Here is a 27,796-nt window from a genome sequence, read left to right on the forward strand (position 1 = left end):
GTCTCATAAAACGCTTGTGTTTTTACGAATTTAACGGAATAAAGGTGCTTTTTCGAATTTGTCAACAAAAGCTAAACAATGTGCTTAAAATAAAAATAATAAACAAATAAAAGTCACCAAACAAATAATAAAAAACAACACAATTGTAAATGTGAAACAATAAAAACAGTTTTTGTCAACTAAAATTAGTGTGGAATATGCAAATATTTGAATAATTTATTTCCTCTAGGAGGTTTAACTAAATTAGCATTTAGTTAAAACAAATTAAAATTTAATATTTCCAAAATTAAAAGAAATATGTAAAAATAAAAAGCTCTTTTTAAGCAATTCAAATATTTGCAAATAAATAAATAAATTTAAAAATGATATCATTATTTGAAAGTGATGCTAAAATAAGAATGTGTCTTTATATATGTGAGCAACTATTTATTTAAAAAAAAACTAAACTGAACTGAACTAAACGAACCCCTTTTCAAAATTGTAGCTGTAACTAAATTGATTGGTATAAAATAGACTTTTGCACTATTATTCTAAGTATAAAGACGTCAAAAACTATTCAAGTGCCCTCAATGTGAATTTTAACAAAAACAACTCAATTACATATTTATGCAATTTGCAACTAAATATAAAAATAATTAATTATAAATGCTTTATTGTAAAACAATTTTTAGATAATAAAAAAAATGTGGAAATTTGTTATTTAATTAAGAAATAAGATAAGAAAATTTTACAAATGCCAAACAGAATAAGGATTTTTTGAATTAAAGCCAATATAAACAAATTAAAAACAGCTAAATTAAATATTAATAAAAAATACTTGATTTGAAAAAGAAAATTAAAATTTTTTTTAAGAAATATTGAAAATTGATGTTTGTGTAAACAATTAATTAAAAGTCTATAAAAATTAAAAATAAAAACTGCAGGGAATACAAAGAGTTTGTTTACAAAAAAAGATTTGTTTGACCTTCACTTTAGATCGTAGGGTCTAAATTATTTTTAAAAGCTTTTCTAAATAAGCAATTAACGGAATCAGAGTGCCAATGATATCTAATGCTTGCATATATTGATGATCAAATCAAAAGTATTTTCTAAAACACTGCACTATGGTCCAGGATTTTGATTCAAATTGCCAAAAGTGCAGCTAGTGAAAGTAACTGTTTATATATTCGATATTTATATGTTTAAAATGTTCTAATTGTAACATTTTGATTTCTAGTATCTTAAGGGTCAGAGGAAAAATAGGACTATTATCAATTAAGTTTAATTGTCTTAAACTTTCCTTATAAAAGAGCCAAATCATCCAAGATTGTCTTAAACTTTGCTTATAAACTAGCCACGATTATAGTTTAAATAATCCACGATTATTGTCTTAAACTTTGCTTATAAAACAGCCACGATTATAGTTTAAATAATCCACGATTATTGTCCTAAACTTTGTTTATAAGAGATCTACGATTGCTGTTTAAATAATCCACGATTATTGTCTTAAACTTTCCCTATAAATGATCTACGATTGCAGATTAAATAATCCACGATTATTGTCTTAAACTTTGCTTATAAAACAGCCATGATTATAGTTTATATAATCCACGATTATTGTCTTAAACTTTGCTTATAAAATAGCCACGATTATAGTCTAAATCTTAAATTTTGCTTATAAAATAGCCACGATTATAGTTTAAATAATCCACGATTATTGTCGTAAACTTTCCTTATAAAGATCTACGATTGCTGTTTAAATAATCCACGATTATTGTCGTAAACTTTCCTTATAAAGATCTACGATTGCTGTTTAAATAATCCACGATTATTGTCTTAAGCTTTCCTTATAAACGATTTACGATTGCAGATTAAATAATCCACGATTATTGTCTTAAACTTTGCTTATAAAATAGCCACGATTATAGTTTAAATAATCCACGATTATTGTCTTAAACTTTTCTTATAAAATAGCCACGATTGTAGTTTAAATAATCCACGATTATTGTCTTAAACTTTCCTTATAAAAGATCTACGATTGCAGATTAAATAATCCACAATTATTGTCTTAAACTTTTCTTATAAAAGATTTACGATTGCAGATTAAATAATCCACGATTATTGTCTTAAACTTTCCTTATAAAAGATCTACGATTGCTATTTAAATAATCCACGATTATTGTCTTAAACTTTCCTTATAAAAGATTTACGATTGCAGATTAAATAATCCACGATTATTATCTTAAACTTTGCTTATAAAATAGCCACGATTATAGTTTAAATAATCCACGATTATTGTCTTAAACTTACCTTATAAAAGATCTACGATTGCTGTTTAAATAATCCACAATTATTGTCTTAAACTTTTCTTATAAAAGATTTACGATTGCAGATTAAATAATCCACGATTATTGTCTTAAACTTTCCTTATAAAAGATTTACGATTGCAGATTAAATAATCCACGATTATTGTCTTAAACTTTCCATATAAAAGATCTACGATTGCTGTTTAAATAATCCACGATTATTGTCTTAAATTTTCCTTATAAAAGATTTACGATTGCAGATTATATAATCCACGATTATTGTCTTAAACTTTCCTTATAAAAGATCTACGATTGCTGTTTAAATAATCCACGATTATTATCTTAATCGTTGCTTATAAAAGATCTACGATTGCAGATTAAATAATCCACGATTATTGTCTTAAACTTTCCTTATAAAAGATTTACGATTGCAGATTAAATAATTCACGATTATTGTCTGAAACTTTCCTCATAAAAGATCTACGATTGCAGTTTAAATAATCCACGATTATTGTTTTAAACCTTCGTTATGAAAGACCCAAGATTGCAATTTAAATAATCTACGATTAAACATTTCTTATAAAAGTTTAAGACAATAACCGTGAATTATTTAAACTGCAATCGTGGATTTTAAATAATCCACGATTAATGTCTTAAAATTTCCTTAAAACTAATACATTCTGATGCTCAAAACCTAAAGAAGCGAATTTCAAATTCGTCTCTGCCTAAAAAACAGCACTTTTTAATTAATCTTCTCATTGTTTTATGTTTTAAAATTTTCAGATTTTTTCTTAATAAAGATTTGGCATATTTTTGATACTATTAATTGATTTAAATTAAAGCAATTAAAAGTTTTAAATGTTTTTCTGTTGTAGTTTTAATTTCTGGTGTCTTGAACTCCCATGTAGTAAAAATAAATGTTCTCTACTTTTTTTTACCACTTGAAATTATTTTTAGCAGTCATACTTAAAAATTTCATTATTATAAATATGTTTTTTAATACAAAAAAAAAAATAAAAAAGAGAAAAACAATAAGACCCGAAAAATATTGGCAACATTTGGCTATTTGCCATATGGCCTCTAATATACAACAATAAAAAATCAAAAAAAAAAATCTAAGAAAAACTACGTTGAAAAACTATGTTTATTTTGGAGCAATAGAAGAAAATTTTGTTTTATCGCTAGATAAAACTTTGTTGTTTTTTTATATGAGAAAATTTATTTTGGCAATGAACAATGGAAACAAATTTAAAACAAACTAAACTTTTATATTGCCTGCACGATATTGATTAATTGCTATGAAATTACCGCAAGAATATGGAACTGAAGTGAAATATTGTATTTTTTATACACATTAAGAATCAAGAGAAGACAATTCTAGTTCAGTTCTAGTTCAGTTCTAGTTCAGTTCTAGTTCAGTTCTAGTTCAGTTCTAGTTCAGTTCTAGTTCAGTTCTAGTTCAGTTCTAGTTCAGTTCTAGTTCAGTTCTAGTTCAGTTCTAGTTCAGTTCTAGTTCAGTTCTAGTTCAGTTCTAGTTCAGTTCTAGTTCAGTTCTAGTTGAGGTTCTAGTTCAGGTTCTTGTTCAGGTTCTAGTTCAGGTTCTAGTTAAGGTTCTAGTTGAGGTTCTAGTTAAGGTTCTAGTTCAGGTTCTAGTTCAGGTTCTAGTTCAGATTCTAGTTCAGGTTCTAATTTTTCTTTTAGTGCAGTGTATAAAAAATTCGTCACCGCCGACTTTAGCACTCTAACTTGTTTTTAAACGAAATAGTTTTTATACTAAAACACAAACAACATTTTACAATGGAAAAACTAACAAAAAAAAGTTGGAAAGAGAAGAAACCAAAAAACTGTAAATGAAAAGAAAATTTAGAACATTTTATGAAAACCTGGTAATAAAACTGAAGCAGCCAACTTTTAAAAAACAAACCTACCAACAAACTTTTTGTAGCAACAACAAAACAAAAAAAAAAAGTCCATTTAAAAGAAAAAGTTGCAGCCCAACAAACCAATTTTATATGGGGTAAATGTTGTATGTGTAGACACTGCAGATGTTTGATGTGTCTTAAACACTTCCATTCAAACATACATACATACATACATACATACATACTTACAACATTATCATGATGAGGAAAATCATCGTCATTATGATGATGATGAAGATGATGACGACGATGTTGCTCCAATTCTTTATCGCTCTTCAGAATTAGAGAAAAACTCTGACTGTTATAATTTTGTGTTTTTGTGCAGTGTTTTGAAACCTGTTGCCTTTTTTTCTGCTCCAACATCGTACGAGAGTAAGCGTATTTTGCTGGCTGCATCAATGATATAATAAATTGACTTGTTTTGTTGCAGAGATTTTATTTTATACTAAATGTCAGTTGGTTTAAGGCTTGATGTTTGTCTGTTTGTTTGTGGCAACACCCTATGACTGATGTTTTCTTTTTTTTGTGAAGCTTAAGAGCGGAAGACTGTGACAGGAAATAAAGTTATTGATTGTGTCTACAAATGTAATATTTCTTAATATACAAATAATGACTACTTTTTAGTAATTAGTAGTAGATAGAAATTTTCTTTATATATTTTCAATATTTGTTTAAAAATCAAGTTTAAATAATAGTGTGTAGTGTGTCCTTTTAGCCAACTCTACAATTATTTCAAGTTTAACTAAACATTTCTATTGTATATTAATATTATTGCAGTAAAGTGAATGGGTTCTTCTCTAGCCAAATTTTGCATAAAACACTAAATAAAACTTAGCAATGAAAGATATAAAATAAATGCAAACAAAAAAATAACAAAACGAAATCAAACTAAAAACCCAACCTCTGAAAGTTAGAAAGGAAGTGCAACATTTACCATCATAAGTAGTAGTAAATGTTCAAATTTTGATAACAAATCCAATTGTAAAAAAAACTTAACAAAGAAAATATTAAAATCAAAAAAAAAACAATTGGAAAGGCGAATGAGAAACCAACTAGCACGTGCCTTTTCCCTCTAAACTATACGAAAATCATCTATAAAATCAAACAAATGTTTCTTCAAACCTAAATAATATAGAACAAAATTAATTGCTATTTGAAACAAATAAAGAAACTAATAACACTTACACCGCCCCAACATGTCTTTAAAGGTAAGTTATCAAAACATTTGTAAAAATTTTTTTGTAAATTTTATTGTTTTCATCCAAGCTATTACTTAATATCTTATATATACGTTGACAATTATTTTTTAAAAAAATGCTTGAAAAGAAAACCTCACAGTTATGTGCTAATAATAGCGTGTTGATGAAAAGTTAAAAAAAAACTAAAAACATTTGAAATAAAAGTGATATTAAACCTCATACATCATAACTAATAATTGTGTGTATCTCATCGATAACAGTGTTGAAACAAATACAGTAGATTGTAAATAAAATGAATAGAGCCAAGATAAATTTAAACTGTATAAAGTAGAAAAATATGTTGACTGTATAAAGCTAAAGTTTTAATATAAAACAAGTAAGATTGGTTTGAATGAAATTTCACATGCGCAAAGAAGAAGTGTTCTTGAGTTCTGAACGTGGACCTCATGTGACCACCAGGGCCGCGACCAAGGGTCCTCAAATTAGCACACCTCGGTTATATTACATTTTAAAATGATCCTATTTCTTCGTTTGTGTTCCGATTTCAAAAAAATTACACACATAAAATCTTTTCATCGAGTGCTCCAAAAGACCTAGTCAATTGTCTATTATAGCTTAGGAGATATTCGCATTTGAAAATTAAATTTTCAACATTTTTACCCAACCTACTCCAGTTTTTTGATAACATCGTATCCAAATATTTTCCGATTTTCTCCAGTTTTTCTTCATTGGACTAACAACATACGTATGTGTCAAATAAGAAAAGAACTGTTTAAAAATAATGACTAAGTCCAAAGTTTTATGCATTTGAATTTAAAAAATTTTGAAAAAGCGATTTTTAGCAAATTTTTTGGGAAAAAAGAACTTTTTTTCTTTTTAAGTTATCGCAAAAAATTTGTAAGAGGATGTATAAGGAATTTATACTTTCTGAAAGCTAAGTTTTCATAAAATATTTTAAATGAAAAAAAATTAAAAATTTTTTTACCGAGGCGACCAGGTCCATTCAAAAAACACCTATTTTTTTATGTAAAATTAAAATTTAGGGCAAAAATTCTCAAATCCAATATTCGATATCAAAATAAAATAACCGATTTTAGATGGCCCAATATGCTTTTAATTATTTTGTAAAGGATTCCGATAACTCCGACCCTGGTATGGATATTATAGCCAAAAAACTAAAAATTTCCATTTTTGGGATTTTTCAACACTTTTTTGATAATAAATTTCAAAATTCGTTTTTATTTTTCCTTTTTAAATAACTGTGAAATTTCATTAAAAACTATTCATACATCAATATCTCCGAAATTCTTCCGGTTCGGTTGCTATTTAAAATCGAGAAAATCGGTCCACAAATGGCTGAGATATGAGGAAAAAACCAGGACAACCTCGATTTTTGACCCATATCTGGATTACTAAATCATTAATATAGACAATATGGATATCTAATGATAGATATTTCAAAGACCTGTGCAACGACATCTATAAGACCAATAGGTCAAAATCGGAAAAAAAAATTTTAACCCGATTTTTTTTTTCACCAAAATTTTTTTTCACTAATATTAAAAAAAAAATTAAAAACTAAAAAAAAAAAATTTTTAAAATTAAAAAAAAAATTATTAAATTTAAAAAATAAATTTTAAAATTTAAAAAAAAAAATTAAAGAAAAATTTTAAAAAAAATATTTAAAATTTTTATTTTAAAGTATATTTTGGTGAAGGGTATATAAAATTCGGCACAGCCGAATATAAGAGAGCTATATTCGGCTGTGCCGAATTTTATATACCCTTCACCAAAATATACTTTAAAATAAAAATTTTAAATATTTTTAGGTAAACAAAATTTAATTTTTTTTCCAGTTGTTTTTTCGAAATTGTTTTTTAAAATTTTTCTTTAATTTTTTTTTTTAAATTTTAAAATTTATTTTTTAAATTTAATAATTTTTTTTTTAATTTTAAAAATTTTTTTTTTTTAGTTTTTAAATTTTTTTTAATATTAGTGAAAAAAAATTTTGGTGAAAAAAAAAATCGGGTTAAAATTTTTTTTTCCGATTTTGACCTATTGGTCTTATAGATGTCGTTGCACAGGTCTTTGAAATAGTTTTTAATTTTTTTTTTTTAATTTTTAAAAAGAATTTATGACAAAAAAAATTTTTTGATGAAAAAAAATTCGGGTTAAATAAAATATTTTCTCCGATTTTGACCCATTGTAGGGCCAACTTACTATAGCCTTATCTACATCGTTGCAATGGACTTTGAAATATCTATCATTAGATATCCATATTGTCTATATTAATGACTTAGTAATCCAGATATAGATCAAAAATAGGTAAAAAATCGAGGTTGTCCTGGTTTTTTGCTCATATCTCCGTTATTTATGGACCGATTTTGCTGATTTTAAATAGCAAAATTCTCGAAAGCATGTCTGACAGAATTATTGAAGATTTGGATCCCGAAGATATCTGGGGTCTTCAGAAAATTGATTTCAACAGACAGACGGACATGGCTTAATCGACTCCGCTATCTATAAGGATCCAGAATATATATACTTTATAGGGTCGGAAATGAAACATGTAGAAATTACAAACGGAATGACAAACTTATTATACCCTTCTCACAAAGGTTAAGGGTATAAAAATGTATTTTTAAAATTTTTTAAATTTATTGATTAAATTTTTTTTTAATATAAAAATTTTCTTTTTAATTTATTATTGACAAATTTTGATGACAAAAAATTTTTTAGGTTAAAAAAAAATCGGATTAAAAAATATTTTTCCCCTTTTTGACCCATACGTTGTTGGAAAGGTCTTTGAAATATCTATCATTAGATATCAATATTGTCTACAGTAATGACTTGGTAATCCAGATATAGATCAAAAATAGTTCAAAAATCAAGGTTGTCCTGGTTTTTTTTCTTATATCTCAGTCATTTGTTCGATTTTAAACAGTAACCGAACCGGGTCTATAGCGGATATTTTGATGTAGGAGACATGTGTGTAAGTTATTTGGGGTTGCGGAAATAACATACAGACGGATAGACGGACATGGCTATATCGACTCCGCTATCTATAACGATCCAGAATATATATACTGAATAATGTAGAAATTACAAACGGAACGGCAAACATACATAATCTCTTGCCACTGATGTTAAGGAAAAAAAGGAAATCGGCGGTCTAACACCTCCCCAAATGATTGACTCATGGTGAAGGGTATAAATGGCCTATAATTTTAACTAAATTTAACGTATAAAAATACCTACTACTGAAGCTTCAAATTAAAGTATAAAAAAACTATGATTGAAACTCAAAAAAGATTGCAGCAAAATTTAAAGTATAAACAGACCTTCGATTGAAGCTAAATTTAAAGTATAAAATACTTACTAATGTACCTAAATTTAAAGTATAAAAAGACCAACGATTGAAGCTAAATTTATAGTATAAGAGGTCCTCCGATTGAAACAAAATTTAAAGTATAAACAGACCTGCGATTGAAGCTAAATTTAAAGTATAAAAACCCCTACGATTGATGCTAAATTTATAATATAAAAAGACCTGCAATTGAATCTAAATTTAAAGTATAAAAAGACCTACGATTGAAGCTAAATTTAAAGTATAAAGGAACCTACGATTGAAGCTAAATTTAAAGTATAAAAAGACCTGCGATTGAAGCTAAATTTATAATATAAAAAGACCTGCAATTGAATCTAAATTTAAAGTCAAAAAAGACCTCCGATTGAAGCTAAATTTAAAGTATAAAGGAACCTACGATTGAAGCTAAATTTAAAGTATAAAAAGACCTGCAATTGAAGCTAAATTTAAAAAATAAACAGACCTGCAATTGAATCTAAATTTAAAGTATAAAAAGACCTACGATTGATGCTAAATTTATAGTATAAAAAGACCTGCAATTGAAGCTAAATTTAAAGTATAAAAAGTCCTACGATTAGAATAAAATTTAAAGTATAAACAGACCTGCAATTGAAGCTAAATTTAAAGTATAAAAAGACCTACGATTGAAGCTAAATTTAAATTATAAAAAGACCAACGATTGAAGCAAAATTTAAAATACAAAAAGACCTACGATTGAAGCTAAATTTAAAGTATAAAATCCTACGATTAGAGCAAACTTTAAAGTATAAACAGACCTGCGATTGAAGCTAAATTTAAAGTATAAAAAGACCTACGATTGAAGCTAAATTTAAAGTATAAAAAGACCTACAATTGAAGTTTAAATTTAAAGTATAAAAAGACCTACGATTGATGCTAAATTTATAGTATAAAAAGGCCTGCAATTGAAGCTAAATTTAAAGTATAAAAAGACCTGCAATTGAAGCTAAATTTAAAGTATAAAAAGACCTACGATTGAAGCTAAATTTAAAGTATAAAAACTCCAACGATTATAGCAAAATTTAAAGTATAAACAGACCTGCGATTGAAGCTAAATTTAAAGTATAAAAAGACCTACGATTGAAGCTAAATTTAAAGTATAAAAAGACCTGCAATTGAATCTAAATTTAAAGTAAAAAAAGATCTACGATTGAAGTTAAATTTAAAGTATAAAAAGACCTACGTTTGATGCTAAATTTAAAGTATAAAAAGTCCTACGATTAGAGCAAAATTTAAAGTATAAAAAGACCTGCAATGGAAGCTAAATTTAAAGTATAAACAGACCTCCGATTGAATCTAAATTTAAAATATAAGAAGACCTGCGATTGAAGCTAAATTTAAAGTATAAAAAGACCTACGATTGATGCTAAATTTAAAGTATAAAAAGTCCTACGATTAGAGCAAAATTTAAAGTATAAAAAGACCTGCAATGGAAGCTAAATTTAAAGTATAAAAAGACCTCCGATTGAATTCTAAATTTCGATTGAAGCTAAATTTAAAGTATAAAAAGACCTACGATTAGAGCAAAATTTAAAGTATAAACAGACCTCCGATTGAAGCTAAATTTAAAGTATAAGAAGACCTACGATTGAAGCTAAATTTAAAGTATAAAAAGGCCAAGGATCGAAGCTAAATTCAAAGTACGATTGGTATCAACTGAAAAAAGTTGCATGTTTCTAAGATTGTTATGTGCTTGGCTAATTTTTAGAAATTCATTAAAAATTTAAACTTAATCACGTTATATCAAAGTTTCACTGTATTTAATTTCCCCAATTTTATTACATGTTCAAATTTTAAAGCATGAAAGCAATAAAACAATAAAATTGTTTTGTTAAATTCCCCGCCGTTAACACAATAATTAGCAGGCGTTATTTAAGATTATCTACACATTTTATTTAATTTAATTTAAATGAACATTTTTGAAACACAAGTTATAATTTTTCCCACCTAAAGATTTTTTAATAACAAAACAGTGTTTAGCGATTTTCCTACCTTAAAATAACTACAAATTACGCCTAACGCTGTTATTGTGTCTAAATTATAATTAGCACTTGCTTAATCATGTTTATGATTTTAAATCTTTTTTTATTTAATAATTTAATTTTTTTAAAAAGTAAACAAATCATAATAATTTCTTTGGTATTTAAAATTTTTTACAACTCAATAAATTTGCTTAAGAAAAAAATGGCATATTAAAAATATCTACATATTTTTTAAATGCCACTTAAAGTTTTTGTTAATGGTTAATTGCAATTTGATATTTAAAATGTATGTTAAGAAATGGACACAAAAAATGTTTAGATTTTTTTTTATATTAAAATATTAAATAATTGTTAAAATATGTTTAATACCATAAAAAAATTTGGAGTTGAATTTTAAGAAATCCAACTAAAGCCCAGCAAAGGTTTTGAGCAGTAAAATAAAAGATTTGTGAAGAAATTAAGAGTAAAATTAAACAATTTTGTGTTGAATCCAATAAAATTAATGCTTGTATTATGTGGAACATTCACAGAATAATTTAAATTTTGTAATCACAACTTTATTTCAATAACCTTGAACCAATTGTTTTTTTTTTGTCAAAAAATATAAAAGTAAAAAGTAAAAATCATCTTAATTGTATTACAATAAATGCGAGTGCAATTTATTTCATGCGATTTGCAACAATTTGCTGGGTTTGTTCGAGTCACGTATAATTTTATACGTTTAATAAAATAGTTAATAATGCAGGTCTGCTGTGAAAAAAAATTAATCCAAAAATGTTTATGATTTAAAATGTCAAGAGACACCTCTTTTAGCTACAAAGAAAAAGAGTTAGTATTAAGTAAGACAATTTATTTGAAACCAACTAAGAAACTGATCGAAAATGTTTACAAGTTGGGGGAGCTGAAAGTTCTAACTATTTTATTGAAAACTAATTTATGTAAGCCCGTTTTTCTGTCCCTTTTTTTTCCAAAATTGTTGATAAATGATACCAATTTTTGTTGATAAAATTTGGGAATAAAAATATCTACAACTGAAGATAAAAATACGGGATTTTTTCACACTTGTATCTTTTATTTTGAAACATTTGTACAATATAAATTTATTCAAAGTATTGGTCATTGTCATGACCTTTTCCCATCTTTCTGGCAACATGTGGATTCCGTGACAAAAGAATTGCTCACCTTTTGAGACCAAGAACGAACGAATCAAGCCAATATCGGATCCTCTATTCTAAAGTGAAGCGTATCTCAGAGAGAGCGTTCTTTATAGATCTAAACAAATAGTAGCCGGACGGGGCAAGGTCTGGACTATAAGGCGGGAGAGGCAAAACCTCCCAACCACTTCATTCTAAATAGTTTTTAAAAATTATTGCAATATGTGGCCTAAAATTGTCATGATGGAATATTTCGATTTCATGCCTCGCTTGAAACAAATCAGTTGCATTCGTTACAGGTTCCCTGTGATGGACTGTCCAGATTTCAGCATCTCATAATAGATAGGATATTTTTGCTTCCACCAAATACAGAGCATTAGCTTAGCGCCATGGATATTTGGCTTTGGTGTCGAATCGGCTGGTTGGCTAGGCTTTACATATGATCTCTTTTTCATCGCAAGTAATGATTGTATGCATTTCATACATACAAACTCGTCATTCAAGGTCTCTCGGCTTCAATTCGTCTGGTACCGAATTTCCTTGCTTTTGGCTAAATACTGCTGCTCAAAAAAGTTTTGAAATTGCTGATTGAGTAGCTACCATTCAACATCTTCATAGAGTAATGCATCCAATTCTTGGTCTTCAAGCTTTTTTGGCTGGCCACTTCTAAACCATCTCTCGCACTCTGAAACCGATCGATGTGCTTCAGCGGCACGGATATGTACCCTTCAAAATGACATACATATAAGTTATTAAAATATAGATATTGTAAATCAATCATTTCTAAGTCATTCACCCAATATAAAGTGGCTTACGATTGAAGCAAAATTAAAGTATAAAAAGAACTACGAATAAAGCTAAAATTTTAGTATAAAAACACCAACGATTCAAGCTAAACTTAAAGTATAAAAAGAGCTACGATTGGAGCTAAATTTAAAGTATAAAAAAGGACCTATGATTGAAACTAAATCTGAAGTATAAAAAGTCCTGCGATTGAAGCTAAATTTAAAGTATATAAAGACCTACGGTTGAAGCTAAATTCAAAGTATAAAATTACCTACTACTGATGCTTTAAATTAAAGTATAACAAGAGAGCTACATTCGGCTGTGCCGAATCTTATATACCCTTCACCAAATTATACTTCAAAATACAAATTTTAAATATTTTTCGGTAAACAAATTTTTTTTTTCAAAGTTGTTTTTTTAATTTTTTGGAATTTTTTTTTTTAAATTTTTTTTTTAAATTTTTAAAAAAAAGTTTGTCTTTAAAATTTGTTTTGTGAAAAAAAAAAATCGGTTTAAAAAATATTTTTTCCGATTTTGTTCAACCTACTATGGTCTTATATACGTCGTTGTAATATATATCTACATATATTAGATATCCATATTGTTTATATTAGTAATCCAGATATACAGTAGCCCAAGATAGTCTACATACAGGACAAATTGTTATGTTACTTTAATTTAAAGCATTTTTTTTATTTTTTTTTTATGAAATATATAATAATACATGTTTTATGTCGATTTTAGCAAAAAAAAAATTCAAATAACGCCCAAAAGTTCACCGTTATTAGAGCTATTGATTCTGAATAAAATAACGAAAAATTTATTCTCGGTCACATCTACTTTTGGGTGGACGGGGATATTAAGTTTCATAATATTTTGAACAGAAAAGCCCAAAAAACCAAAAAAAAATCGTTATTTGACTCAGAATCAAAAATTATAATAACGGTGAAATTTTGGACGTCATAGGAAATGTTTCTAAACCCGACTTAAGTGATGTTGTTTTAATTTTTTTTAGTGTGAATTTATTTTTTTAACAAATATATTTCATTACTTTTAACTTACACAGAAAAAACTATTTCTTAAACCGTTTCAATTCAAATATTTGTCACATATTGAACTGGTTTCAATTATTTCATAATTAAATCAAGTATTCATTTGCTCAAAAACAAAATTTCTTGATATTTTCTATTGAATTTTGAGTTTTGAATTTGATTATTTTGACAATTGAATATACAATTTTCGTTATTGGTTGAATTTCAAATAAAAAAATTATTGAATAGATAATTTTCGTAATTGAAAACACATTTTTGTTATTTTTTGTGTTTCAATTACGAAAATTATCTGTTCAATAATTTTTGTATTTGAAATTCAACCAATAACGAAAATTGTATATTCAATTGTCAAAATAATCAAATTCAAAACTCAAAATTCAATAGAAAATATCAAGAAATTTTGTTTTTGAGCAAATGAATACTTGATTTAATTATGAAATAATTGAAACCAGTTCAATATGGGATAAATGTTTGAATTGAAATATAATTTTTTCTGTGTTACAAATACAGCTTTCAACGAAAGAAATTTAATTTGAATTCCTGTATGTAGACTTTATTGGGCTACTGTAGGTCAAAAATCGAGTTTGTCTTGGTTTTTACCTCATATCTCAGCCATTTGTGGACCGATTTTGCTGATTTTAAATAGGCGACTTCTCGAAAGTATATCTGACAGAATTATTAAAGATTTGGATCCCGAAGATATCAGGGGTCTTCAGAAAATTGATTTCAACAGACAGCCAGACGAACAAGGCTTAATCGACTCCGCTATCTATAAAGATCCAGAATATATATACATACTTTATACGGTCGGAAATGAAAAATGTAGAAATTACAAACGGAATGACAAACTTATACCCTTGCCACTCATGGCGAAGGGTATAATAAGACCTACGATTGATGCTAAATTTAGAGTATAAAAATACCAACGATTCAAGCAAAATTTAAAGTATAAAAAGAACTATGATTGGAGCTAAAATTTTGGTGTAAAAAGACCATCGATTGAAGCAAAAAAATGTTTAAAAAATCGAGGTTGTTCTGGTTATTTCCTTGTATCTCAGCCATTTGTGGGCCGATTTTCTCGATTTTAAGTTGCAATAGAACCGGGTATATAGCGAATATATTAATGTATGAATCAAGTATGCAAGTTATTTGGGAGCTATGGAAAATTGATTTCAACGTACAGACGGACAAACGGCCACTCATTGACCTACCATTGAAGCTAAATGTAAAGTATAACAAGTAAGAGAGCTATATTCGGCTGTGCCGAATCTTATATACCCTTCACCAAATTATACTTAAAAATATTTTTTAAATATTACTATTTAAATTTTTTTTTAAAAACAATTTCCGAATTATTTTTTAATTTTTTTTTAAATTTTTTTTTTGTTTTAATTTTTAAAAATTTTTTTTGGAAGAAGAATAATTCGGGTTAAAAAATATTTTTCCCGATTTTGAACCATTGTAGGTCCAATATACTATAGCATTATATACATCGTTGCAATGGACTTTGAAATATCTATCATTAGATATCCATATTGTCTATATTAATGACTTACTAATCCAGATATGGATCAAAAACAGGGCAAAAATCGAGGTTGTCAAGGATTTTTCCTTATATCTCAACCATTTATCGGCCGATTTTGTCGATTTTAAATAGCAACCGAGCCGGAAGAATTCCCGATATATTGATATATGAATCATGTAAGTTATTTGGGGGCTACGGAAAGTTGATTTCAACATACAGACGGACATGGCTATATCGACTTCGCTATCTATAACGATCCAGAATATATATACTTTGTGGGGTCGCAAATGAAAAATGTAGAAATTCCAAACGGAATGACAAACTTATATATACCCTTGCCACTCATGGCGAAGGGTATAAAAAGACCTACGATTAAAACTAAAATTTGAGCATAGCTAGATTGAAGCTAAAATTGTAGCCAAATTTGGAGTAAAAAAAGTCCTAAAAACACCTAGGATTGAAGCTAAAACTGGAGTATAAAAAAACATATGATCGAACCAAAAATTGGTGGATAAAATGACCTAAGATTGAGCCAAAAATTGGAGTATAAAAATACCTACGAATGAAGCTAAAATTGGAATATAAAAAGACCCAGGATTGAATCAAAATTGTTTGTAGGCATTATTGGAGTACGATTGAAATTTATAATTTTTCTGTATTGTAGGGTACTTTCAATTTTCGTTTATTATCTATAAAAACACTTTAACTTACAAATTTGTTGTCAATTTTTATTTTTTTTTACTAAAATAGAAGGAAGCTTCATATTTCTATTTTAGATTACTTAGAGCAAACGATAGAGCCAATTTAAAGTCTGTCTTTTGGATAAACTATGGCTGGGAAAATAGTGAATCAAGTGAAACGAGAGAGATAAATGTGTGTGTGGGTTGGTTGTTTGCTTGGTGTTTCTCGTATTTTAATTTCCAAGCTTCTGATGGTGCTGGTGCTGTTGTGCTGGTGGCATCAGGTGCACTTGTGTAGATTCCCAAGCTTAACGAATCTGTATGACAACAGCAACAACAACAAGGTTCTCATACAATTTTCCGCTACTATAGATTAGGGTGGTCCCTTAAAAAAAGTAGCCATCTAAAATATTTTGGAAATAAATCTGGATGTTTGATTGTAATAAAATTTCTCATGGGCGTAGCAGAGGAGTATCCAAATTTAAGTTTTTGCGATAGACTTTACAGACTCCTCAGGATCGGCGCTGTGGAGTCTCAAAATTTTGCTTCTTAGAATTGTAAAATTTGTAAACACTTGTCAGTGTTTTTGGGTTTTCACAATTACTAGAAACTTTCATTTTAGTAGGGAACTTCCTCTCAGTTTCATACAAACGGGTCCACCCTACTACTCATACGTGTACAACAAGTATGAATGACGATTAATATGTATTTCCGCGCTAATTTAACGTTTGAATGTGTGTGCTGTTTCTATAAGATTTCAGTTAATTTTTGTTTTGTGTATTTTTTTTTTGACATTTTATATTTTCAATATTTATGTTGCAATTTGTGTTGGTTGCATGCAACAAGTTGTTATGCTGCCTTAAAAAAAACATTCAGATATACAAAAATTCAATTGGTTTTTTTTTTTTTTTTTTGCAAAATTACAATTCAATTCGTTTTCTTGTTATAAAGTTGTTAGTTAAACAAATGAAAGTGTTTAATTTTTGGAGAAACAAAAATTATTGTTTAATATTTCTATTTTATTTATGTGTGTTTTATTATCTTTGTAATATTGTTGTATCTTTACAGAAAGAGACACCTTCGGATGTTTTACTACATTTGGCTGCTTTGAGGGGTGACGATATTACGCTGCGACGCGTTTTGGACAGTGGAAAGGTTCATGTCGATTGCAAAGATGAGGTAAGTGGGATTGCTAATTAATGGCTTTATTAAAGGTGGCAAAAGAAAATTATGTAATCAATGTAAAGGGGAATGAAATTAGGAAGATATTTCAAAGTAGAGAGGTAAACTGCTGCAGTTTTGAATGGGAATATTTTAAAAAGAAGAGTTATATTGAACTTACCCTTTAGCTTTTAATAAGTTACTGTAAGAAAAAAAAAATAGTATTTAGTAAGAATTAGACAAGTTTTATTTTAAAGATCAAGATCAAAGTTAAATAAATACAATTATAAGTAATAAAAGCTAAAATTGTAACCAAAAGACCCACGATTGAAGCTAAAATTGGAGACTAAAATGTCCTACGATTGAAGCTAAAATTGGAGAATAAAAAGACCTACTATTGGAGCTAAACTTGGAGAGTAAAAAGATCTACGATTGAAGCTGAAATTGGAGTATAAAAAGACCTACGTTTGGAGCTAAGATTGGAGTATAAAAAGACGTACGATTGAAGCTAAAATTGAAGAATAAAAAGTCAAACTATTGGAGCTAAAATTGGAGAGTAAAAAGATCTACGATTGAAGCTGAAATTGGAGTATAAAAAGACATACGATTGGAGCTAAAATTGGAGTATAAAAACACCTAATATTGGACCTACGATTGAATCTAAGATTGGAGTATAAAAAGACTTATGATTGGAGCTAAAATTGGAGAATAAAAAGACCTATGATTGATGCTAAAATTGGAGTATAAAAATACCTATGATTGGAGCTAAAATTGGAGCATAAAAAGACCTATGATTTAAGCTAAAATTGGAGAATAAAAATTACTTACGATTGGAGCTAAAATTGGAGTATAAAAAGACCTACGATTGAAGCTGAAATTGGAATATAAAAAGACTTACGATTGGAGCTAAAATTGGAGTATAAAAAGACATATGATTGATGCTAAAATTGGAGAATAAAAAGACCTATGATTGGAGCTAAAATTGGAGCATAAAAAGACATATGATTGATGTTATAATTGGAGTATAAAAAGACCTGCGATTGAACCAACAATTGGATTATAAAAAGACCTACGATTGAAGCTAAAATTGGAGAATTAAAAGACCTACGATTGAAGCTAAAATTGGAGAATAAAAAGACCTACGATTGAAGCTAAAATTGGAGTATAAAAAGACCTGCGATTGGAGCTGAATTTGGAGTATAAAAAGACCTGCGATTGAAGCTAAAATTGGAAAATAAAAGATCAACGATTGAAGCTAAAATTGGAGTATAAAAATACCTACGATTGAAGCTAAAATTGCAGTATTAAAAGACCTAAATTTGGAGTATAAAAAGACATACGATTGAATCTAAGATTGGAGTATAAAAAAACCTAAGATTGAAGCTAAAATTGGAGAATAAAAAGACCAAAGATTGGAGCTAAAATTGGATTATAAAAATACCAGCGACTGAAGCTAGAATTGGAGTATAAAAAGACCTACGATTGAAGCTGAAATTGGAGTATAAAAAGACCTACGATTGAAGCTGAAATTGGAGTGTAAAAAGACCTACGATTGAAGCTAAAATTGGAGTATAAAAAAACCTACTATTGGACCTACGATTGGATCTAAAATTGGAATATAAAATGACATACGATTGAACCTGCGATTGAAGCTAAAATTTGTGTATCAAAAATTCCTATGATTAGATTTAAAATTGTTGTATAAAACAAATATTGAAGTACAAAAATCCCTACGATTGAATCTAAAATTAGAATACAGAAACCCTTACGATTAGAGCTAAAATTGGATTATAAAAAGGCATACGATTAAAACTATAATTGGATTAAAAAAAACCAATATGATTGAAGCTAAAATTGGAGTATAAAAATAGCTACGATTACAGCTGAAATTGTATTGTATTGGGTGTATGACTTAAAAATGTTTGATTTTTTCAAAATTTTAGCTATTATATTGAAAAATGTGTACAATATAAGTTTATTTAAATTATTGGCCATTGTTAGCTATGACGTTTTCCCATCTATCTGGCAACATAAGGATATTTTGAGTCCAAGAACGAATCACGTCAATTTAGGATACTGTGTTCTGAAATTAAGCGATCGATACAAATAGTAGTCGGACTATCAGATGGGTATGGCAAAACTTCCCAACCAATTCATTCTAAATAGGTTTTAACAGGTATTGCAACATGTGGCCGAGTGTTGTCATGTACAGGTGTCCTGTGATGGCTGGCCAGATTTCAGCAGCTCATAATTATATTAGGACCCTTTTCGTCCCACCAAAAACAAAGCATTACATTAGCACCATGGATATTTGCCTTTGGTGTCGATTCGACTTGTTGGCCGGGCATAACATACTATCTCTTACACTTTGGGTTCGGTAATGAATCCATTTTTCATCGCTAGTAATGATTTTGTGAAAAATGATTTTCTTTGATAGAGTTCAAACATCATTTCGGACATGCATAATCGTCTTTTAAGGTCTCTCGAATTCAATTCGTATGGTACCCAAGATTTTGTCAAGGAAGACAAAGATTAGGCAATCTTTGTCTTCCAGCCAAAAAAGTTTGAAGAACATGAATTGGATGATCAACAAAATCATTGGGAGCTACTCAAGCAGCAATTTCAAAACGTTTGTAAGCAGCAGGATTCATCCATACGAATTGAAGCTTAGAAAACTTGAAAGACGATTTTGCATGTCCGAAATGATGCTTGAACTCTATAAAAGAAAATCATTTTTCACAAAATCATTACTAGCGATGAAAAATGAATTCATTTTTGCGGGAAATTTTTCCCGCATGGGAACGCTAGTCCGGACCTTAAACCTTCCGACTACTATTTGTTTTGATCGATGCAGAACTCTATCTTGGAGATACGCTTCCTATCTTGACCTCAAAAGATGAACAGTTATTTTGGCTTGGAATCCATATGCTGCATGAAATACGGGAAAAGGTGATAGCTACTAAGGCGAATATTTTGAATTAATTTGTATTGCACAAATGTTTCAAAATAAAAGCTAAAAATGTTAAAATATCTCACTTTTTGTAAGTTATACACCCAATATAACAGTTTAAATTGCTTTAGTATACATCATCAACATCAAATTAATAGTAATTTTGTATAACAGTTTCGATAATTTAGTATAAGAGTAAAATAAACATATAATATTAAGAAAATTTGTAGTATAACAGTTTTAAAACTTGTATGACGGTTTTAAAATTTTAGTATTACACTTTAATAACTACACATTTTATAAAAAATTTTAAATACTACGAAGTAAATATTAATTTTGTATAACTGCTTGAATTCATTTATTTGATTTTTTATGCATTCTAAAATAAATATTAAATTTGTATAACAGTTTCGATATTTTAGTAAAGGTCTGAAATAAAATTGAGTATAAAAAATACTGCAGTTAAGTTTAATTGCTACATAAATATTTTTATGGGAAATAAACTAAAAACTGTTATACTGCATATAAACAGTATAACAGTTTCATATAACAGTTTCATTTAATATTCACAAATTTCAATAATAAATACCTTAATACATTGATAATTAGATATTTAGTTTGAATAATAGTTAAAATTTTAGTATAACAGTTTTATACTATGTATAATAGTTTAAGATTAGCAGTATAACACTTTCATATTCCATGGAATAGCAAATTTTATACAAAACAAACAAACTAATAAAATTTTCAAAACTCTTATACAGCCACTAAATTATTATACCTTTCACCTTCGTGAGAAGTTTATATGTATATACATAAGTTTGTCATTCCGTTTGTAATTTCTACATTTTTCATTTCCGACCCTATAAAGTATATATATTCTGGATCCTTATAGATAGCGGAGTCGATTAAGCCATGTCCGTCTGTCTGTCTGTTGAAATCAGTTTTCTGAAGACCCCAGATATCTTCGGGATCCAAATCTTCAATAATTCTGTCAGACATGCTTTCGAGAAGTTTGCTATTTAAAATCAGCAAAATCGGTCCATAAATAACGGAGATATGAGCACAAAACCGGGACAACCTCGATTTTTAACCTATTTTTGATCTATATTTTGATTACTAAGTCATTAATATAGACAATATGGATATCTAATGATAGATATTTTTTAAAGTCCATTGCAACGATGTAGATAAGGCTATAGTAAGTTGGGCCTACAATGGGTCAAAATCGGGAAAAATATTTTTTAACCCGAATTTTTTTTTCATAAAAAAATTTTTTTTGTCATAAATTTTTTTTTCCAAAAAAAAAAAAAATTAAAAACTAAAAAAAAAATTTAAAAAAAAGTATTTAAAAAATTTGGAAAAAACTTTTTTTAAAAAAAAATTTGAAAAACAATTAAAAAAAAAATAAAATTTTGTTTACCTAAAAATTTATTTTGAGGTATAATTTGGTGAAGGGTATATAAGATTCGGCACAGCCGAATATAGCTCTCTTAATTGTTATTTTTTGTATAGAAAAACAGCTAAATAATATTTGCTCATAATCGATATAAATAATTCTTCAATGTCAATTTTTATTTGTTATACAAAGTTGAAAATTGTTATACCACGGCCAAATTTAAAAAAAATATATCAGAACAACACTATTTTGGTTTAGCAAGTACAATTTAAAACTATTATACAACTGTTAAATTATTGAGGAATAAGTATAACAAAACTTTTTGTATAACTAGACCTTAAACTAAAAAATGTTAAACTGTTATACAAGTATTTTTATTTAAATATGGAAATAATAATAATGCTGTAAATAAAATTTCAAAACTGTTATACGCATACCAAATTAATGTATTTTTGTGTAAATAAATTAAATTTTAATTAAAATTGTTTTAGATTTATATTAATAATTTTAGAAGGTAGATTTTTAAACTGTTATACTAAGTACATAACTGTTATACTCGTGTTATATTCTATAAAATAATGATATAAATTAGTTAATTGCAGTCTAAAAAATCTAAAACTGTTATACCTGCAATATTTGTTTTTATATTGTAGATACTCTATCGATTGGAATCATATAAATTGTTTTTATTAACAATGAATTTTTTTCTTTGAGTGTAACAATATTCTCACATAACTTTGTTTATTATTAACTCAGTGCATAATACTTTTTAGCTGCTTAAAAACACTTAAAAGTTTCCTGACTTGCTTATTAATATAATTGTTCAAACTATTGCAAAATAAATAGTGAATGTTTTTTTCTTCTTTTTTAAAATTAAATTTCTTTTTGTTATAAAATTTCTTCAACAACAGTTGTTTTCAATTTAACCAAAAAAATCAACACAATTATTTGTTTACAAAATTGCGGCTCAATGCTTAAATAGTGCAAATTATTTATTTACAACTGCGATGCCTAAACTAAGGAAACCCAAAAACAGCTGTCAGACGTCAGAAAAAACAGCAGCAGCAGCTCAGCCATATAAAAGAAAATAATTTCACTTTAACAATTTTAGAAGAAAGAAAAAAACAATAAAAGAACAACAGCAAAACGAAACAACAACTATTATAATGGTGTTGAATGAATGAATGAACTAACGAACGAACGATTGACTGAATGAATGAATGGTCAATTGAAAATGAATGAATTAAAACGTTTAAATACTCGTAAGCATGAGCACGATTAAAATTAGCATTAAAGCTTTAATCGCAAACGCTTCAAAACGAGAGCATGCGTGACCGTTTTGATAAATTAATTGAATTAAATTAACATTGTTTTAATTTGTTCATATTTATATTTTATTTTTTTTTATTTGCGCAAAAGAAATTTGCAACTGAAAATTATTGAAATTAAAAACGAAGAAAACGCAATATCTGTTTATTGAAAGTGAGAAAATGTTTGCTGGAAACTATTAGACCGTTTAAGAAATAATTCATTGTTAATAAATGTTTGAAAGAGAAAAATATGTGTAAATTATTTATGTTTTTAACAAGGTTTTGGCTTAATTAGTAAAGATTTTAATGAAAGGCATAAGTGAAATCGTATTAAATCAAAACTGTACAAGTGAAACTGTTATATTATTTAAAAAAAATTTAAAATCTCCTAATATATCTCCTTATATTTCGAACTAGAACTGAACTAGAACTGAAATAGAAACAGAACTAGAAGCTCAACTAAAAACTGAAAGAGAACCTGAACTTGAACTAGAACTGAACTAGAACTGAACTAGAACTGAACTAGAACTGAACTAGAACTGAACTAGAACTGAACTAGAACTGAACTAGAACTGAACTAGAACTGAACTAGAACTGAACTAGAACTGAACTAGAACTGAACTAGAACTGAACTAGAACTGAACTAGAACTGAACTAGAACTGAACTAGAACTGAACTAGAACTGAACTAGAACTGAACTAGAACTGAACTAGAACTGAACTAGAACTGAACTAGAACTGAACTAGAACTGAACTAGAACTGAACTAGAACTGAACTAGAACTGAACTAGAACTGAACTAGAACTGAACTAGAACTGAACTAGAACTGAACTAGAACTGAACTAGAACTGAACTAGAACTGAACTAGAACTGAACTAGAACTGAACTAGAACTGAACTAGAACTGAACTAGAACTGAACTAGAACTGAACTAGAACTGAACTAGAACTGAACTAGAACTGAACTAGAACTGAACTAGAACTGAACTAGAACTGAACTAGAACTGAACTAGAACTGAACTAGAACTGAACTAGAACTGAACTAGAACTGAACTAGAACTGAACTAGAACTGAACTAGAACTGAACTAGAACTGAACTAGAACTGAACTAGAACTGAACTAGAACTGAACTAGAACTGAACTAGAACTGAACTAGAACTGAACTAGAACTGAACTAGAACTGAACTAGAACTGAACTAGAACTGAACTAGAACTAAACTAGAACTGAACTAGAACTGAACTAGAACTGAACTAGAACTGAACTAGAACTGAACTAGAACTGAACTAGAACTGAACTAGAACTGAACTAGAACTGAACTAGAACTGAACTAGAACTGAACTAGAACTGAACTAGAACTGAACTAGAACTAGAACTGAACTAGAACTGAACTAGAACTGAACTAGAACTGAACTAGAACTAGAACTGAACTAGAACTGAACTAGAACTGAACTAGAACTGAACTAGAACTGAACTAGAACTGAACTAGAACTGAACTAGAACTGAACTAGAACTGAACTAGAACTAGAAACAGAACTAGAAATTGAAATAGAACCTGAACTAGAAACTGAAGAGAATTTGAACAAGAAACTGAACTGGAAATTGAACTAGAACCTACACTAGAAACTGAACTAGATCCTGAACTAGAATTTGAACTGGAAACTGAACTAGAAACTGAACTGGATCCTGAACTAGAACCTGAACTTGAACCTGAACTGGAAACTGACCTAGAAAATGAAGTATAACCTTAACTAGAAACATGAACTAGACACTGAACTAGAAACTGAAACAGAACTTGAACTAGAACCTGAACTGGAAGCTGAACAAGAACCTATACACGAAACATAACTAGATCCTGAACTATAACCGAACTAGAAACTGGACTTGAAACTGAACTTGAAACTGAACTTGAACCTGAACTGGAAACTGACCTAGAAAATGAAGTAAAACCTTATTTAGAAACCTGAACTGGAAACTGAACTAGAAACTGAAATAGAACCTGAACTAGAAATTGAAGTAGAACTTGAACCTGAACTAGAACCTACACTAGAAACTGAATTAGAACCTGAACTATTACCGGAGCAAGAACTATGAACTGGAACTGTACCAGAACAGAACTTTCAGTAAAAACTATTATACAACTATTTGAAGCTGTTGTACATAAATCCTTTTAATTTTCCATAAGAAATAATATGGAAAATGAAATTTAAAATTGTATATAAAATGTTACTAATGCCTTCCTCAACTAACAATTGCCACTACCTTTACAGTAGTGCCATCAAATCGCAAATCAATTCCATCACACTTTCGTGTTTGTGGTTAACAACTTTTTTTACTTACATTTTGGCAAATAAATTTGTACATGCCATGTTTAATCTTGGCTGAGGTTTAAGTTATTTTTTTGTTTTTTCGAATTTCGTTTGATGTGCTGCATTGAATTTCATTTTTGGGGTTTTGAAATTTATTATATCAATTACACAATTATTAAGAAATTCAATTTGAAATTATTAATCAACAATAGCAAAATGTAATAGTTTGATCACACAATTGCGGTTTGTTTCAAATCATATTAAATTACGAAAAATTGTTTATTTTTTTTAATTATAGGATGGCACCACACCCCTGATACTGTCAGCCGCTAGTGGACATACTACGTGTGTTTTGGAATTGCTGGAACAGGGAGCAGATCCAAATAGTAGAAGAGCCACTGGTACAACACCGCTATTTTTTGCTGCACAAGGGGGTTATTTGGATGTGGTGAAGATATTGATAAAGGCGGGTGCCAGTGTTGATACACCGTCAGTGGTAAGTTAAAATATTATTGTGATAATTGTATTATTTAATTTAATAATATTATTTAATTTCTTTCAGGATGGTGGTACTCCTTTATTTGTGGCGGCCCAAGGTGGTCATGTTAAATTAGTTAAGGAATTATTAGATTGCGGAGCCAATGTTAATGCCTGCATGAAGGTGAGTAATGAGAAATTAGGCAGATAAAGTGATTATTTGTTAAATCTGTTTATCATTTGTTTTTAAAGGATCGTGCTACCCCAGTTTTCATAGCCGCCCAAAATGGCCACCGTACTGTATTATCTTTACTTTTAACCGCTGGCGCTTATCCCGATACTAAGCGCATAGATGGAGCTACACCTTTGTGGATTGCCGCCCAAATGGGTCATGACCACATCTGTAAGGTTCTCTTACAAAATGGTGCTAATGTGGATGCTGTGAGATGTGATGGTGCTACTCCTTTGTTTAAGGCGGCCCACAAGGGTCATGCGGCTGTGGTCACAGAATTGTTGAAGCATCGACCTAATTTAACATTGTTGCCGGTATGAAAATTTTAATTTCTTTTGCAATAAAGTTAAGAGAAAAGAAAATGCATGTTCTTTATATAGTTCAGGTTCTACTTCTAGTTCAGTTCTAGTTCAGTTCTAGTTCAGTTCTAGTTCAGTTCTAGTTCAGTTCTAGTTCAGTTCTAGTTCAGTTCTAGTTCAGTTCTAGTTCAGTTCTAGTTCAGTTCTAGTTCAGTTCTAGTTCAGTTCTAGTTCAGTTCTAGTTCAGTTCTAGTTCAGTTCTAGTTCAGTTCTAGTTCAGTTCTAGTTCAGTTCTAGTTCAGTTCTAGTTCAGTTCTAGTTCAGTTCTAGTTCAGTTCTAGTTCAGTTCTAGTTCAGTTCTAGTTCAGTTCTAGTTCAGTTCTAGTTCAGTTCTAGTTCAGTTCTAGTTCAGTTCTAGTTCAGTTCTAGTTCAGTTCTAGTTCAGTTCTAGTTCAGTTCTAGTTCAGTTCTAGTTCAGTTCTAGTTCAGTTCTAGTTCAGTTCTAGTTCAGTTCTAGTTCAGTTCTAGTTCAGTTCTAGTTCAGTTCTAGTTCAGTTCTAGTTCAGTTCTAGTTCAGTTCTAGTTCAGTTCTAGTTCAGTTCTAGTTCAGTTCTAGTTCAGTTCTAGTTCAGTTCTAGTTCAGTTCTAGTTCAGTTCTAGTTCAGTTCTAGTTCAGTTCTAGTTCAGTTCTAGTTCAGTTCTAGTTCAGGTTTTAGTTCAGGTTCTTGTTCTGGTTCTAGTTCAGGTTCTAGTTCAGGTTCTAGTTCAGGTTCTGGTTCAGTTCTAGTTCAGTTCTAGTTTAGTTTCTAAAGATTTCAAAATTGTATTTTAATTTATCTCCTTAGAATGGCGAGACCGCTTTACATGCCGCCGCCATGTTTGGCCACATGACCGTGGTAAAACAATTAATAGCTGCTGGAGCAGATATTAATCAGACCAACCATGATGGTTTAACGGCTCTTCAAGTAGCACGTCAACAGAAATACACATCAATATGTGAGTATTTACAGGAACGTCAGAGGACCAATAAAACTCGAAATCAACAAAGTTAAGAAAGAGCAAAGTATTCCGAGTGAAACTCAAAAATAAACTTAAATTATTACAAAACAACCCGGCCATAATTGTTATAAAGAAAGTTTCACTTAGGGAAATTCGAAAATTGTTCGAAATGAGGCAGAGCTTAACAGTTACAGTAAATAATAGAGCTTTTTAAAATTTACAGTTTTCACTTTCACTCTCTCTCTCTCTAACACAAACACACACACACACATACACCTGTTTCCAACATTTTACTCATACAGCTTTAAGTGAATTACGAATTAAGTGAAAAACTAAAACTAACCTATACTTAAATATCCATTTATTGTGGATTCAAATTTATTCGAATACTATTTGTTTATAATAAATTGCACAATTATTTGATATTTAACAACAATAACACACCTACTTTTGCCTACTAAATATTTTATAATTAATTTATACAAAACTATTTGTTTTTTTTAATTTGAAAACTATTTTCAAATTTTGCCTGGTATGTATTATTGAAAATACAAATAATTACGAGTATAATAAAATAAAGCACCACGTCCATTTTTTTAAAAAAAAGAAAACTAATCAAAATCTAACAAATCCTTATAATAAAAATTCTTATGATAATCATTCATACCTTTTTTGTGGTTTATTAAATAAAAAAA

The 27,796-nt window shown here is 28.6% G+C and overlaps 1 protein-coding gene across 1 annotated transcript; it reads left to right on the forward strand.

Moving 5' to 3' along the window:
- LOC135950605 (ankyrin repeat domain-containing protein 29) lies at positions 1 to 27,796 on the forward strand. The gene is made up of 7 exons (XM_065500137.1): positions 1 to 145; positions 4,985 to 5,415; positions 17,039 to 17,149; positions 25,393 to 25,590; positions 25,657 to 25,755; positions 25,824 to 26,117; positions 26,948 to 27,796. The coding sequence occupies exons 2-7, from the start codon at positions 5,404 to 5,406 to the stop codon at positions 27,152 to 27,154; spliced, it is 921 nt and encodes a 306-aa protein (XP_065356209.1). The 5' UTR covers positions 1 to 145; positions 4,985 to 5,403; the 3' UTR covers positions 27,155 to 27,796.

Source organism: Calliphora vicina, chromosome 2, assembly GCF_958450345.1.
Source record: "Calliphora vicina chromosome 2, idCalVici1.1, whole genome shotgun sequence".
Lineage (NCBI taxonomy): Eukaryota > Metazoa > Arthropoda > Insecta > Diptera > Calliphoridae > Calliphora > Calliphora vicina.

What these genes read in the sequence shown, in the direction of transcription:
- LOC135950605 (XM_065500137.1), top strand. An exon ending in ATGTCGATTGCAAAGATGAG is followed by an intron (nt 17,150 to 25,392) that starts GTAAGTGGGATT and finishes TTTTAATTATAG; the next exon opens with GATGGCACCACACCCCTGAT. An exon ending in CTAATTTAACATTGTTGCCG is followed by an intron (nt 26,118 to 26,947) that starts GTATGAAAATTT and finishes TTATCTCCTTAG; the next exon opens with AATGGCGAGACCGCTTTACA.